At 33.1% G+C, this 17,811-nt stretch overlaps 1 protein-coding gene across 1 annotated transcript in view; it reads right to left on the reverse strand.

The window, feature by feature from the left end:
* Positions 1 to 7,137: 7,137 nt before the first annotated feature.
* LOC123714276 overlaps positions 7,138 to 17,811 on the reverse strand; it is a 65,051-nt gene continuing 54,377 nt past the window's right edge. Inside the window, exons 2-6 of the mRNA XM_045668484.1 lie at positions 11,999 to 12,162; positions 10,394 to 10,610; positions 9,416 to 9,543; positions 8,491 to 8,671; positions 7,138 to 7,608 (exon numbers count right to left, since the gene is read on the reverse strand). Of these exons, the coding sequence (XP_045524440.1) occupies positions 7,559 to 7,608; positions 8,491 to 8,671; positions 9,416 to 9,543; positions 10,394 to 10,610; positions 11,999 to 12,162 (740 nt within the window). The 3' untranslated portion in view covers positions 7,138 to 7,558. The remainder of the gene's footprint in view (positions 7,609 to 8,490; positions 8,672 to 9,415; positions 9,544 to 10,393; positions 10,611 to 11,998; positions 12,163 to 17,811) is intronic.

Raw genomic sequence — 17,811 nt, forward strand, 5'->3', positions numbered from 1 at the left:
AATGTTTTCTAAATATTATCATTCTACTTTCACAAATTCTGATTGAGCTCAAGACGAGTTTTATAAAATTTGAAATTCATAAATATATGGAAACTATTAAATTTGAAGTCATGGATATTATTGCTGACATTAAATCAGGTCATTATCTTACAATATTTTATTCTCATAAATCAATATACTTAGTAAAATAATGTTGATTGTTTTAGACAGATGTCGATCGTTCAAAATTCAAATTAGGTTCACTTAGGTTCACGTTCTTTTGGCTGGATACCGCTTTCACGAAGTTGTTGTTTTTGATTTTCTTGGACTATAAATTCCACGTCACCAAATCCTGACCCGTTCTTAACCCAAAACCGCCATCCTGATCACACTAGTTATTTGGTGTACTCGTTTTTGATGTCTCTACATGAAAATGTTAAAATTACTCCCTACAAATAAAAGGCGATCAATGAATGACCATAGAAGTGACTCCTCATTAAGAAAAGAAAATAATTCGTAAGGCAACATAAAATATTTTTTTTTTGCACAGATAAAAAGCCCAAACCCCCGATGTGTGATATTTGTATATCTATTTGTGCTCTCAGTAAGGCTTTCGTGAGCACATGTAACATGTTTTTTAAATACAATACATCCGAGGATTTATTGGATGTGACTTTAGCTTCAATGTTTACAGTCAATTTAGTAGGTACCGTCTACAACTTTGCAGCAGCGATCACTTCGACAGGTAATATACTCACATTATTTTGGCACTTTTGCTACGCTCAAAGTTTTTAAGCGGAGATATAATTTTAAATTTTTCTGACGTTTCGCGTGATTTACAGCGTGCGTGGTCACGGTGACTGAAGAAAAAAGGTGTTGAATATCTAATAGAAATCGAAAGTTTTATTATCTGTATTTATTTCCCCGGAGTTGATATCGACTAAAAGATGTCTATTTTCGGGGATTGTTAGTCTTGGGAGTCTCAAGACTAACAATCCGCAAAAATAGAGGAGACCGTGAATCATTTCTGTAAATGCGGAAATAAATACAGATAATACAACTTTCTCTACAGCTGTGATATTCAACACCTTTTTAAAATTATGTAAAATAATTATAAGTTTACATAACTTCAATCCGTTAAAAAGTGTTTTCTTTAAAGTTATGCTTTTCAGATTATGAACATAAAACAGTGCAGTCTTGTGTAGAATTGGCTTGGCTGACATTGCATATATTTAGAGCTATTTTGTATGTGGAAGCATCATATCAAATAATCAAAGAGGTAAGTGTTAAGAAGTATATTTAGGTTATCATCCACTTGATTTGACTTTGATTTTAGAGTATTAAGAACAAGGATTTGCAAATAGGTTTTCATAAGATAAACATTCTATATGTATCTTGTAGTTTTTACATTCTTAAATGAAAAGTTTAGAATATCAGTAGATTCGAAATGTGAGCATAGTGGCGAAGGCCGTTTCAATTATTTCTAGTCATTGACTAAGTCAGGCAATCTGGTCCATAAATATTTTTAATCTATTTAATTGATATTTATAAAAATGATACAGGTGGAAAGTATAAGGCATAAAGTAGGAGAATTATCTCTACTCGTCACATCGGTCGGTAAGGCGATTCCCTCAGAAGTTGACATATTTCAACTGGTCGTGTTAGTCAATAGTCCTGAGACGATCCCGATGGGTTTCTTTACAGTGTCTCGAGAATTGCTGGGTCCGGTACGTGACTTTTTTTCTGAACTTAAATGCTTACTTAAATCTGACTGTCATAAAAGTATTATAGTTGTGGGTTTAAAAGCCTGCTTTGCTTATATTTCATTTATACTGTTACGAAGACGGGTTGACTGCAATGTTTCTAAATTTTTCCACTAGTTATAGAACTTTTCAGCAGGCTGAAATGTGATTTCTGACGGTTTCAGGAAAGGGCCAATCACATCACACATCACATTTTCATAATGTTACCCTGGTTTTCAGGAAGCAGAAACTTTTTTCAGGCCGTTTCAGAACATGTGTAGTGGTGCAATTTTCAGGAGACCCGTTGTCAGGCATTTGATGACTGAATAATCTAGACCGAATTTTCGAGGTGTGAGACAAGGATGAAATGATACGCGAGAGAGGGGGGAGATCGGAACCTTCTCGAAGCTAGATTGAGCACTCTAGAAAGCCGTACGACAAGGACGGAGCAATGTGCGAAAGAGACAAAAAGAATAGAATTGTGCAATCGCTACTCAGTAGCTAGCCCGCCTAGAGAGTTCACGAATTTTGTACAAGATTATTCCGAGCGATATATAAGCGAGCCGAAACGCGTCGAGTTTAGTTTAGTTGCGAATGCGATATCAAGAGGTAAACACCGAAGCGATAAAGTGCAAATAAAGTGAAGTGATAAATTACTATGTGAAGTATACATAATTAAGTAATTAGTGACTGTTTTTCTGTGTAATAAGTGCATTTCTGCGAATAATTTGCTCATAGATTCCTCATTGATTTATCAAGAAATAAACACTTAAACGTTCCCCTAGCTCGTAACAATACCTTATCTTTCTATATGGGTCCAAAATCAAACGAACATGTGGGACTTAGAAAGAATAACTTCCCGCGCCTTAAACGCCTACAACGCTAAAAGGCCTACGAGAGTAAGCCCGATATAAGGCAACTGTACGCTCTTCTCTAGAAACCGAAAGTCGTATCGGTATGTAAATATGTCTTTTGAAAGGTGGTTTCACAAAAAAAAAAATTAAAACGCTTTGATGTAGAACGCGGTGATAAGGTATTTTGTATTCTGACTCGACGTCCGATCATGGAGTTCAGCTTCAGATATATATTCGAACCACTACTTTAATGTAGTGGTTTAGCATTGTTAATATTGCTTTGTGATAAACATATTTTTTTTTACAGATCTTTTCCACTTTTCTCACCTACGGCATCGTTATAGTTGAGATAAGTTCAAATCTTCACTTAAAGTAATGAAAAATAATATTTTAAATTGTAAGTGAGGATGTGTTTATATTAAAGTACCTGAAATATCCTTTCGTTAAAGTAACTCAAATAATAATAGGGTTGTTAGTCTATTAAGTATAAGTTGGCTCCACACGTCAACTTATACTTATACTTAATACTACAACTTAAACTTTTTGTACTGTACAAATGAACCTTATAGGTTGCATTGATGTTATATACGAGTAAATTTAATTATTATACCACTCGAAGTATATTATAATATTTGAAACATAACTAATTTAAGCGTACGACCGACGAGGCTACAGAAGATAAACCACTCCTTAAATGTAATTTGTTTGTTGTAAAAACAAATTACATATGTTTTTACAACAAACTCCCAAGGGAAATTAGTTAATTATCACTAAATAAATTCAAAGCTCTTATTAAACGTAAATTAATCAATAAAGCTTTTTTGTACATTTGACGATTATTTAAGTGACTCTAATCCATGGGATTGATTTGCTCCAGTTCAAACAATGTGTGTTACTCAAAACTTAGCTTAAGAAGAGTTTCTTGCCAGTTCTTATTGCCCGGTCTACGCCCTTGCGAACTGGTAGTAAATGTAAATTTAGAATCAATTTAACATCTTTTTTTGTTGACGCTAATAAGTACTTATTTGCCCATATGAATAAAGTTATTTTGAGTTTTGAGTCACAAATCAATAAAAGACAAACAATGTAATCTCGTCTTCTAACAATGTTTTCTTTCAGGTACTTGGAGTTGTGGTAACCTACGTGTGTGTGGCTTATAAAACCTTCGTGTGGTTAATTCTTTGGTTATGTTGTGTTCAATAATATAAATAGAACCTAAACACAATATCGAGCGTTATAAGCAACCATTTAGAAATTCAATCGTATAACAGATAATTTTGGAGAATAGATAAAACAATCTAAAGTTCACAGTTATATTTACAAACTAGAAATAATTATAATTTTAAATGTTTTAAAAATTAAGATATGATATGATTGCTTACAACGGTCTCGTTTTTTTAATTTTGACGATTCGTCCCAACGTTGTTGCTGTTTGCTTCGAGTTTACTAGGTTTTTTACACAATGTGAGCTAAGAGAATATATGCTTTTAGAAACATATATAAGTATTAATTATAAATGCTTGTTGTAAATAATTTACCCAAGTTTGTAACCATTAACTTAGAGGAAGTTTTTGGAACTGTTTTTTTAAGTTCAACACAATGCAATTGGAAGCACCACATTTTAAACAATTTGGAAATAAATATTTTTGTCAGAATAATCTTTCTGGAAATTTCATACGTAACAGATTAAATAAAATAATCTGCCTTAGAACCCTGTACATGTTAAAATCAGGAGTTAAGTATACGTTGTTTAAACATATCTTTTGAAGCTACTATGGAACTTTAATTATCTACGGAAGGAAAAGTATATTGGCTGAGAGTATATATAACTTTTCTTATAATCGCAATGAACAATACAAACAGTCTGGAACTTGTGTCACAAGTTTAGTACTAAAATATGCGTACAATGGGAAGATTTAGGTCGTTTTATATAGTGCCACGGACATAACGTAGTGTAACAGTTTAACGTAGTGTTAGCCTAGTGGCTTCAGAGTGCGAGTCCCATCCCTGATATCGTAGGTTAGAACCCCGGCTGTGCACCAATGGACTCTCTTTCCATGTGCACATTTAACGCACGAACGGTGGAAGTAAAACATTTTGAGGAAACCGGCATACCTTAGACCCAAAAAGTTGACGGCGTGCGTCATGCTCAGGAAACTGATCACCTTACTTATTAGATTAACAAAAGGTCATGAAATACATTCAGAAAACTGAGGCCCACACCTAGAGGTTGACACGGTAACGAAATTCATGTTAGTAAATTCGTTATCCAACAGATGCCGCTAAAATATATTTATAAAAATTACATTAAGGATTTTAGAATTTTCTTATTTGTCTTATAATTTTGGCATACTAACATAACCCTTTTTATCAATTAAATCAGACATTTCAATTTTAGTTATTCGTCTGTGACAAAATTTGACTAAAGGAGAATAAATTATATAGCTTTATGAATAATGGTATAATATAAATGAATATTGGTATTTACTAAAGTAACCAAATAAAACTCAGTAATACGTTTCGCCCAAAAAAAGTCTTTATTTACAGTTTCACGGTAAAGTTTAAGTATAATCACATTGTAAAGATACTTTAAGTTGTTCAATTGTAATAACACAACATAACCCATATAATAACTATTCTTTCCTTTTGTCATAAAATCTAAATAAATCCCGATAAAAAATGTACTCATCCGTATCTTTTCACAGCGTTAACATAATGTGACAGAAAGAGATGAAGTATACTTTAGTATACAAGTCTTTCTTGTGTGGAATTTTTTATACCACCTGGAAATTTTATTATTATTATATATTGTAAACAAAATAAATATTTCTTTTTTATTCAAGTTTCGTTGGGGTTTTATTGCTATTTACAGTACTGGTACTTGATCTACTAGGTGGGATTACAACTACTGAATGTATACTTTGGAGCAATCAATATCTTTACTTTAACGGAAGTGTCTCCTCTAAGTCCTCCTCTCCTATTGATCATAGGATGAGAAGCAGCTCAATTGTATGTATAAAGCTTTATATGTATAAAGAACGAAGGGTTCTTTATTTAAGAGTGCTCAAGAAATTTAACTGATATTCTTTTGGCAATTAAATGTATCTACAACTAATATGATAATTTTACTTGTGTCTTATCTCCCTATACCCTTGTGGCTTCAGCGTAGAACTCATCCCGGACGTCGTAGGTTCGATCTCCGCCCGTGCACTTAAGATCATTGTTTATCAGCGCAAATAACACTTGCTCTAGGAATTCAAAAAGTCGACGCTGTATGTCAAGCACAGGAGGTTGATCACCTAGGAATTATCACAGAACAGATACAAAAATATAAGTTCAGAACTTAAAGGTTGTAGCGCCACTTTTGAGGATGAATATAGATAATGTTTTCACGTTTTGATTATTGGTATCATAAAGACAAACTTCAACTGTCAAATACTTGGATTTGACATACGAGACATTTTGCGTCAAATAAGTCTTTATTTACCACCTATAATTTTACTTTTCAAATCTATAATGGTACTTTTGTTGGTCATAACTGACGTTTTTGATTACATAATAAATATACGCCAGAGTATTTTGTATATAAGAGTTACCAACCTAAAGATATTGCATTAAAGGTTAATTATATTAGGTCCTTACATATGAAATTGGCGTTTTGTCGTACTGGCCACTTTGACCTCAAATACCTCCTCTTTGGTTAGGAATTACAAATTAAAATTTGTACAGCTATTTACTCATGTATTTGTGCTTCGCTGACCGTCATTCATTTGGTTTTATTCTTCTGTTTTTTTCTGTTTACGTCACTCATTTCACAAAATGGAAAACTTAAAGTATCGCATTATTTACGAGTACGAGTTCCGCCGTGGCAGTAGTGCTGCGGAAACGACTCGAAGGGTGAATGATGTGTATGGCGGTCATGTTGCAAAAGAAAACACAGTTCGTTTTTGGTTCCAACGTTTTCATTCTGGATATTTCGACGTAGACGGCCTGAGACCCAAGTTGATAATGAAGTATTGAAGGCTATTGTGGAAGCGGATCCATCGCAAACCACGTCCGAGTTAGCTGCAGGCTGCGGTGTTAGTGATAAAACTGTTTTAATTCACTTGAAGCAAATTGGGAAGATTAAAAAGCTTGAAAGGTGGGTACCTCACGAATTGACTGAAGCAAACCGGCACACGCGCGTCGACTGCTGCGTTACATTACTGAACCGGCACAATAATGAAGGCATTTTAAACTGAATCATTACCTGTGATGAAAAATGGATTCTTTACGATAATCGGAAGCGCTTAGCGCAATGGTTGGATCCTAGCCAGCCAGCCAAATCCTGCCCCAAGCGAAAATTAACCCCAAAAAAGTTACTTGTAAGCGGTAGTTTGGTGGACTAGTGCCGGTATTGTTCATTGCAGTTTTCTCAAATTTGGCCAGACTATTACCGCTGATTGTATTGATTCCCGTCCGACTGGTTTTTTTTAGTAAAGGGATCAATGAACTACCTATGAAATGGCAAAAGTGCATAGAAAACAATGGTTCATACTTTGATTAATTATATATATTATATTTAAAAATATTCGACTTTTTGTTCCTCCCATACAAAACGCCAATTTCATATGTAAGGACCTAATATTAAAAAATAAATCTGTAAAACAGTCTGGTTACTCTATATTACAAACGTTTACATGTCCAATTATCATACAAACATTTTAGATATTTCGTCTCTTCGTGATGTTTTTGGTAATTTAAAAAAAAACATATTTTTTACGTTAAAGACAAAATAATTTTAGATTTTCAAAACCTATAATTGCAAATGAATTATGAAATTTATTATTTAATCTTTAAATTATCTTTATTGGTACACTTCTGAGACGTATTTCATACATTGTCGTTAGCTGACTGGTACCACTGTAAAACTGGAAATCTTTTACAACGATATTAAAATTATTAAAAAAAATAACGTGTTTTATTAAGTATCCTTGGATTGTATCATCTTAGATGATTCAGGATTGCCGTAAGTAGTATTATTTTGTCAAAACCTGAAAAAAATAATTACTTTAGCCAGTAGACAAGTGGATATGATCTCTGATGGGTTATATGCTTTGGATAAAGTTTATTGAATTATTATATTAATATACTATTACAGAAAAATTGGCTTTATTTATTATAATTATAATTGTGTTTTAATAATTATGATTCTGGTAGATAATTATAAAAATCATTTGTTAAATATATATTTTATTACCGAACCAATTCAACTTAAGGTCCTTCAGGAAAAGACCATGCTAATTCTTAAAAGACCGGCCCTTGCGAGCCTTCTGGCAATGTGAGTGTTCATGGGCGGCGGTATGACTTAATTAATATCAAGTGAGTCTCCTGCCCGTTTGCCTCATATTACATGAAAAATAAACCTAAAATTTACGGCCTAATGCGTCATAGCAGGCCATTTAAAAGACAGTAAAAAGGATAAGACGTTGTTTGTGTTATTATCTTTTTTGCAAAAGGCAAGTTATTTATTTATTTACACTTCGTTACACTACAAAATTAACATAATTAAATCAAAAGGAGGGCAACTGGCGGCCTTATCGCTTACGAGCGATCTCTTCCAGGCAACCACTGTGAGTAAAGAAAAAAGAAATGTATTAAATAAGATAGGCAAGTAGTGCAAAATACATGTAATACACAGTTATTACATGTATTTTGTAACAAAAACTAAATAGGAATAAAATATTAAAAATACATTAAAGAGTAAAAAGACACATAAATCACCATAATTTAAGATAAGTCTCACGTCAGTTAGTAGTTAGTAAGAAAGTTAGGGATGCGATGTGGACAGGTAATGTTTGTACAGAAGAAATTTAAAGTTATTAATCGTCAATCAAATAAGTGAAAATTCTACATAACTTTTTCGATGAACTTACTTATTAAAGTAGCCGAGTTATACACAGCGGGTTTCCCTTTAATAGTATCATTGTTCCGTGTGATTTCTGGCAAACAAGTGACTGTTTGTGTCGGATCAGTTTTTGTGTATGAAAGAGACGACCACGCGTGCCACAGTTTTGAGGTCGCATTCCACTCACGTCGATTGAAATCTGCTTGTATCTGAAAAATCGTGTGAATAGTCGAGTTTTAGACAATTTCATGATATACGTATTAAAAATTTACATTTTTATATATGTACATAAAGCACCTTTGGGCACAATATCTGGCATTTGTTTCATTGGCAAATTATTCCTTGTGTAAGTGTCGATTTCTTTACAAGACGAGGAAATGTCAATTGCATACATAGTCCTATTTGCACGTATGAGGTTAATTATTAAGAAGATAAGCGTACACTATCTACTACTCCTGTATGTCAAAATGAATACGTTTAAACTTTCCGGGAGTCATACTTCGGCCTAAAGCTCGAATTTAAATCTTGCCCAAACCAAAGATGTACTTTACCTGTTCAAACACGTGCATATATAGAAATTATAGGCATTAAATCTATAAAAGTTAAAAAAATTATCTACACATTAGGTAAGGAAGGTGTAATCAATTTGTTCACTAGGAAAAACCACTTTTAACTTTTTGCCGACTTTTCAACTCGAAACCTTTACACATGCCAGCCTAGTTAGACGTACGTCCGTAATTTATGTTTTGAAGTTAAGACACCTGCGTTTCATTAATAATGAAAAAAATATTAATTGGTTCGCCGGAATTTATTCCTGGTATCGGTTCATTCACGATGTGCACCTTACCTAACTTAACCTAAGAACTAGTCGTACTACGGAGAGTGTAGACTCTGAGATAACAGCTGACATTGTTTTAAAAAGTTACGTGTTATTTAGTTAGTAGTTTAGTTACCTTATCACCTCCAACTATCCAATTTAACGTGGGTGCTGGCAGACCTTCGGTTGAGCAGTTAAGCGTCACTCGTGGAGAAGCTGGATCTTCCGAAGCCCTGATCTCTAAGTGGGCGTCACTTGGTACCACTGAACGTTAATAAAGATTGATTGTAATTTCTATATACAATAACTAAATCAGTCTACTTGCCTCCGCATATATCGTTGTATATTTGTGTGTATATGCTGTAAATGTTGTATTAAGACAAATGATGGATGACACATTTTGTTTTTTTTTATCATGGATCATTTAAGGTAAGTTTCATTCTATTTATTATTAACATTTAATGTTGCGTCAGGAATACTGGGCTTTTGACTGCACGCAGTGTTTAAGCCACTAACTCATGTAAGTAGCTATACTATTGTAGTATTTAAATATATTATACCTACAGTAGAAGTGTATATCCTTATCAAAAGAGATCAAAATAAAAGCAAACACCGGCAGAGATTTTAAGATAACTATCGTTTTACGGAAATGTAAGTTGCCCCAGTTTTCATTGGTTTGACCGAAAATGTTTAGCAAACAGGTTACATTTACACAGCACATTGGGCTTTAGGGACTCATACTTATGTTAAAGCTACATTTGTGAATAGATATTTTGTAAAACGAGTCTTGTGTGCTATTATCTATATCTAAAACATATTTTGCTTTCCTGCAACAATGATTCTAGGACTATGAACTCAACAACTGTTTTATATTGTTGTATTTTTATGTAAATGTCTAATAAATAAAATATACATGTTGCTATTTATTACTCTTGCTTAACAATAGTGGTTATATAGGAGGGCAGAGATTTATGTGTTCGTTTCATTTATATTTTTTTCGAAATATTCGTCAGTGCTACTAAGCTATTACCATTATTTCGCCGTGCATCGAACCTCGCATAGATTATTAGCTAATATTTAGGTGCTTAGTAATTTTAAGTATTTAAAAAAATACCTAGAGACTTGAGCAGATAATCCATCTTGCCAATGCGGAACATAGGCCTCTCCCCCGAGACTTCGCAGGTATAAGTAGAATCGTCTAACGGTGGCTGATATGGCTCCAATGTGAGTACACATCTTCCAGTTTGACCTCTCTCTGAGGTCACCGCACAGTCAATGTTGATATAGTGATCAGGGGCTCGGAACACCTCGGTCTTCGATGGTCCATGTTTCTGAAAAGGTTATTTTCAACTAAGATCCAAATACGAGAAATGTCTCTTTCGTCTGTCAATATCTATCGAGATTCGCGAGATTTTCTGATGTTAGGGGGCGTAAATACTTATTAAATTTATTTATATCCATGGCTGTGTCCTAATACTTTAAAAAGTTATATACAAGGAAAAGAAAGATCTTTTGCGTGATTTATATAAAATATGATAATGCCCAATAGCAATTGAATACAAAACTATAACATGGACAAAAGAAAATTTACTATAAAATTAACATTTACTAATTTACTAAAACCGCGTTAACACTATCTAAGCAGCACGTTTTACAGCCCGTCTTGGATTCCCACAGCTGGGTTTACAAATATTTTGTAAATGAATATCTCGAATCTCAGTTATACGTGGCATTTTTCGTTTTTGAAAACGATGCAGTCCGGTGTTTGTTCGGTTTATCCATTATAAAATATCTTTCTTCTTTATTGTAAACGTATATATATATATATATATATATATATATAGTGTAAACGTTTGGTTGTTATTGGTTTTCCTTTAACCAAATCTAAAGTCATGTCATATACATCGTTGAACAAATTTCTGTAGCATTTTTATACAGTGGATGCGGCAGATAGCGCTTACTAAATGAGCAATTTATGAGTTAATTGTAAGCATCCCATCATCTATTTAGACTATCATACCCCACAATGAACAAGAACCGACAATAAGACGGATGGCCCGTATTAGGCACTTAAAATGTGAATAAATGATGACTCAACCTCTCAGACGTAAAGAAAGAATTGAATTAGCAATCTTTTCCCTTTTGAGAAACAATGAATTAAAGTCAAAGGTCTTTTAAGTTAATAGGTTTTATTTATTTATTTAAGACTAAGTTTTTATTTAAAAGTATCCATTTCTTGCACATTATATTATAGTAGATATTGTTGATTCGATATAAATATTTACATATGTGTCTAGATTCGACCCACAATTTAAAAATGTCATTGATCTACGTTATTATATAGCTGATTATATATAGATTATTTTTATTTAAACAAACAAATCTCAGGAATTCATTCGGATTCAAATTTTGTGTACGCGATAATTTACCGAAAAACATTATGTAACAACGCTTCGATAAAAGTAAGGTGAAACTGATCACAGTCCTTTTTCATTGATGAACTGGACAACTTCGGTATATTCTGTACTTCACGTTCGTGATTGAGCATACAACGTTTGGATATTTTGTAGCCTTTTTAAATTTAAATCAACTGGAAGATCCTAGTACCCCACATCACAGGACATCTTAGTGTCGCTAGATCACCAATTCTTTATATGTCAAATACAATTTTTCGTTTCTTTTCAGATAGTGATATAAACACATATAGAGATATACTTACTTCTGGCCTATATATCATAAACTGTTGCCCATTATGGTAGAGTCGCACGGATTGTAAGGTATCGTTAGACAAGGTCTGCCAACCGCAGGTCACCTCCCAGCCGAGATCAGTTTTCCATTCGCCGCTCACGTTCACCTCCGTAGCTTGAGTTGCTAATATTGCAACTGGAAACAAATAAAATTGACATCTCAAATTCTTTGTGGAATTTATGTGTAGTATAAACGTTTCTTAAAGTGCTTTTACGTCTGTTTCATTGGGATCTTAAGATAATACCTTCAAACTATATGTTGCGGGAATCATGCTTACGTGCGTGGCGTTTAAAAAGAGTGGCGGAGAGTTTATTGCCAGTTCTTCTCTTCTGTTCTACGCCCTCGATTTGAGAACTGGCAGTAAATGTAAAATTAGAAGCTATTAATGTAAATTTATTTTTTTGACGTTCATAAGTGTACATTGTCTTACCTATATGAATACTACTAAATGATTTTTTAGTTTGATTCACGAAGCCATGAAGGGTGCGGGTCATATTTTTATTACATATTCATCGGACTTATTTGATAATAAAAAAGTATAAAAATTAAAATTATTAATAATAATCTGAAGATTATTTTTCTTTTTTGTTGCCATGGCTAGTAATCGAATCCGTATACGGATATTACGGAGATTGAAATTTGATTGTAATCTATATACAAGTAATAGTTCATTATTATGATAAAGGAAGGAGTAAAACATGAATTGATATACAGGTTTTACAATAAATTCTAGTTTAGTCTGTCTTGTCTGTACGCCTTTTATGTGAAACCTAGACCCGTGTGGTAACAACACGTAAACATGCAAGTCTATATCGCCATGTGGAACAGAGTCGTTAAAGCAAACTCAATTTTTTTTTTCAGGAAAAATAAAAGAAGGTAATTCTATTACTACTAAGTTATCTACTATTGTATATTGTTGTATTTAGTGTAAATAGTTAAAAAGTAACTAAATATTACAGTAATTTATCTAGTTACTGAAGAGTAAAAGTTTTACGATTGTTTAACTGTTTGAACATAATTACGAGAGACACAGTAACCGTATATTACGACGGCACATTTTGACAAATGTCTAGCACGTAATAATGACGCGGAAATATAATGTAATACGTTGGTGACACAGAGATATAATATTACCTCCCTTTATTTGTTATTAAATTCATGTTAATGCGAATGATTATTTGGTATAATCAAAATATAGACTAAAACTATATTTATGGTTTCCGCTATCTATTTCAGGAAAGTGCACAAAAGTAATTTCCATGGAATAAGGACATCTTTGTGTTTTTTTTAAATCGTTTTGCAAAAATTCTGAAAAAAAATACAGTTATACTACATCAACTGAAGTAATAAATGACAAAATATTAAAACAGCCGTAATAGTGCCTTACGATTTCCCGACTTCCCGATTTATTTCACAATGCCTTCTGCTGATAGAGGTTAAACTTCTGTTTTTTATTCATTGCTTCTAGAAGTTAAGTGAAGCAGGATGTAATAGTAACAAAACAAAAAACTTGGAGATAAAAATTCTTCTCTTCGTTCTACACCCCTGATTCTGTTACGTATAAATATATTTTTCACGTGTAGTGTAAATTTTTAGAACATTGTATTCAGTATTTGATAAGTGCTAATTAGTGAGCTTTATGAATAAATGCCATTTTATTATAATATGTCTTTGTATCTCTTAGTTTGAATTGAATAAATTGATTTGAGATTGAATTACAATTGGCAATATAAAAATAAAATCTTATTTAAATTGTATTACTCTTTAAAATATAACATAATAAGAATATTGAAAGGGCTTCTCAGATCTATTTATTTATTAAATAACAACATTGAATTTCTCGTTATGGAACGCAATTTTACTTTTGGGCAACCTCAGAAGTTACCCGTCGAATATAATTCACTTCAGTAGGAAGGTTATTAACCTCAGCTTTTAGAATAAGCTTTATTAAATTGCTAAACGTGGGAGTGGATTAAATAATTAATTATGTAAATAGCTGCAAATATGAACAACGTATAACAATGTATGGTCACGCGTGGCGCACCTTATATCCCGTTAATAGATTTAGGTTGATACTGGTATCAGCTGGCTTTGCCCTTTACTATTTTGTAACCAAAAATATACAAATGGAGCACTCCTACGGCATCGGCATTTTTATGTTATCGTAAACAACGATATCGGAATTTCACATATATTTACAAATTTTTTCTTTCCCATTATTTTCCATATAAAACTACTTCAAAATTACCTCTTTAATAGGGCTATAGAGAATATAGTGATTTGACTTTAATTTATAAATTGTAAGCAATAATGAATTTGTTTTGAAATTATATCTTCAAACACTTTTATTATGAATAGTATAATTACTACTTCGAAGACAAATTACAAGCAAAAAAACTCTTGTTCTTATTCAAATTAAATAGCTAAGAAATTATTAATCCATCATGGAGAGTGTCTATGATGTTAACACTTAACATTACGTGAGCCTTCTGTCGGTTTGCTCCCTGTTCTATAAAAATTGCAATATTGTAGTGAATTAAAAAGTGACTATAAACAATCTATACTTTAATATAATCTATCCCGTATCAGTACACAATATAAAACATAAATAATATATTAAAATAATGTGATTTAGCTGTATGTAGGTAAAGAATGAGGTGAAACAATGTGTTTGTATGCATTTAGTATGTTGCATTAGTTTTAAGGCATTGTAATATAGATTCAGATGATGATGTATAAGCTAAAAATATATAGTTACAGTATGGACTAGCATTGAATCAAAAATAGCTTCAAAAATAAGGTAAAATAGTCATTTTTTATTTTGATGTCCGTGATGAAAATGCATTATGGAATTGCGGGGATGTGCGACCCACATCAGAGTCTCTGCTATTCAGATACTTTGAGCTATATAGAATAAGGCTACAGGTTACAGAGGCTCCGGTGTTGTTCTCGCATTCTACCGGGGCCTCAACGGCATAACTCTAAAAATGATCTATCATCTTATTCTAAATTTAACAGAAGTACCTATCAGTAAAACATGTTAGTGAAATTGACATTTCAAAACATTATTTCGAAATGGTTTTTGAATATAATGAATGTACATTTTCATTCAAAGCTTTGCATTCTGTTCATGTTGGAATAAAATATCTTTGTATTGGTGATAACGTGATGACTGAATTGAGATTATTATTTTGATACTACTTAATATATTAAACTCTATTGAATAGGTTATTGAAAGTATATAGGGGCGAATGAATGATGAATATTATTGTCCATTATTAACCGACTTGAATAACAAGGTAATTTTACGTGAACTAGTATTAACTTATCTTAGAAGGGGGTAAGATGAAAGAAGAAGAAAACGATACAGCGCTTCGTTTGATTGTTATTGGTCACATGTAATCAAAAACCGCGACCTAATTTCTGTTTGACAAATCGAAGACGAAGATCGCCATGTTACTTTCGTTGAACTTTGAAGTTTTGTATACGCCATGTAAATTTTTGATAGCTCGAACGCATTGTAAAAAACATTTGTATTACTATAAAATGTTATTCGGGCGCTCACAGTGAGCGGATGCTTGCGTAAGGGTAAGTAAAGTATGTGTTATGTGTTTTAAGGAACAAAAAAAGTTCAACGGTTAAACAGAAAAACTTCTTTATACCTAGGTATACAAATGTTTAGAAAATGAAAAACGGCTTAATGTAGAAAGTTGCCAATACTTTTTTTTTCGAAGTAATCTCCGTTCCACTCTACACATCGTCGCATTCGATGAAATCACTGAGAAAAGCAGTGGGCCCATTCTTCCTTAGGGGTCTCTTCTAAGGCATTTTCGTACCCTTTCAACGCATCATTAGAGCTCGTAAAGCGAATACCTCGAATTGTATCTTTAGTTCTTGGGACTAAATGAATGTCGCAGGGCGCCAGGTCAGGACTGTATGGCGGATGACTCATTATCTCGACACCTGCCATAGTCAAATATTCAACAAACCGTTTGCGGAGTGCGCTGAAGAATTGTCGTGGTGAAGGAGGATCTTGCTTCGAGGGCGGTGCTGTCGATTTTTTTCCAAGGCAACAGGCAAACAGCAACTGAAACACCAGTTTGCAGTAACTGTCCCTCCATCTTCCAGCACAACTGTCGCGAAATGACATTTTCGACCAAAGAACGACTTCTTCCTTTCTTTACCTTAGTTGGCCGATCCTCGAAAGGAAACTCCCACTGAGCTGATTGTCTTTTGGTTTCGGGTTCATAGCAATATATCCAGCTTTCATCAACTATGACGATGTCAAATACAGCAGTTGGGCCACCGCCGTTGAATTTATCTAACATTTGCCGACACCAGTCCATGCGAAGGTGTTTCTGGTCGTCGGTTAAAGTATGGGGTATCCATCTGGTACAAAGCTTACTGGCGTCTAATATTTTTTGAACTTGACTCATACCAATGCTTAGACTTGCCCGTATCTGCTGATAGGTTACTCTCTTATCTTCCTCTATCATGGGTCGCACAGCACATTCAGTAGTCGCTGTTAAAGGACGTCCCTCACGCAGATTATCATTGAGATGGCTACGTCCACTCTTAAACTCGTTAAACAAAGTGGCTTCATTAAGAAATATAATCTCAGCCTAACACAGCTTTGTTGTTGAGTAAGCCCACAACGCAAGTCATAAAAATCATTGACCGAAAATTTTCTGACGTTAGCTTCTAAACATTGTCAGTGTTACCCACGTATATTCCAAACATTATTTATAATTTATTAAGTAATAATTCACATTCTAAGCGTTGTGTGATAAGTGATATTCCTTAGGATGTAGCCTACAAAGTATTTGAGATTAAATTTTTATTACTTAATATTTAATTATTTTATACTTAGATCACTGTTAGAAAGGTTGTTTTTTACATACTTGTAAGCACAAACTTTTAAGCACAAAAATTACAATCCACAACTATTTCTATGTGTGGTTCTCTTCTCTTCTCTTAAGATTACTTGATCGATTTGGACAGGGCTGCTATGATAAAAGAGTTAGACGACAAACCACGTGACCTCGAGTTTGTCTAACTTGCCTACGAGAAAAAAAACTATTACAATTATTACATTAACCATTTTCAATACATACGCAATTGAATAGAGTTTAATCGTGTCCCGAAACAAATACTTTTTGAAGTGAAACTTCTTTATCGGCGTTGTAAAAAAATTAACTGTCACATTTTCAGTTACGCGTGACATTATTCCGTTACGCGTCACATTTTTCCGTTACGCGTCATCGCCATCTTTTTCTTGTCCCTATCACGGTTGATTCGAAGAGATTCGAAGCCATTAATAAGAAAAATATATAATAACGATAACAATAATTCTATTACAATTAATGTAATTCTGTAATAATTTTAGTAGTAATAAGGTTAAATGAAATAATTGTATTATTTGTATTCATGTCTATGATAAACTTTGGTAAACTTTATCTAATTTAACTTTATGTAACCAATTTCTGTAAAGTTGCATATAGTTGATCATTTTTCGAAAAATAAGGTCATAAAGAAGTTTCACTTCTTACGTGTGTACACTAGTACACGCACACATTTTTTATCTTAATTGTAACAAAAATATTTGTTAATAATTCTACAGATAACTTTCATATATAAATGATTGCGTTGTATATATTTTTTCTAAATTGAATTTTTGTTACTTACATCGCATGAACATTAAAGAAACCAATTGAAGCCCTTCCTTTCGCTCATAATAACATCCCATCGTTTCTCGTTAACTTTTAATATGCTGAATTGATGTCG

Source organism: Pieris brassicae, chromosome 9, assembly GCF_905147105.1.
Source record: "Pieris brassicae chromosome 9, ilPieBrab1.1, whole genome shotgun sequence".
Classification (NCBI taxonomy): Eukaryota; Metazoa; Arthropoda; class Insecta; order Lepidoptera; family Pieridae; genus Pieris; species Pieris brassicae.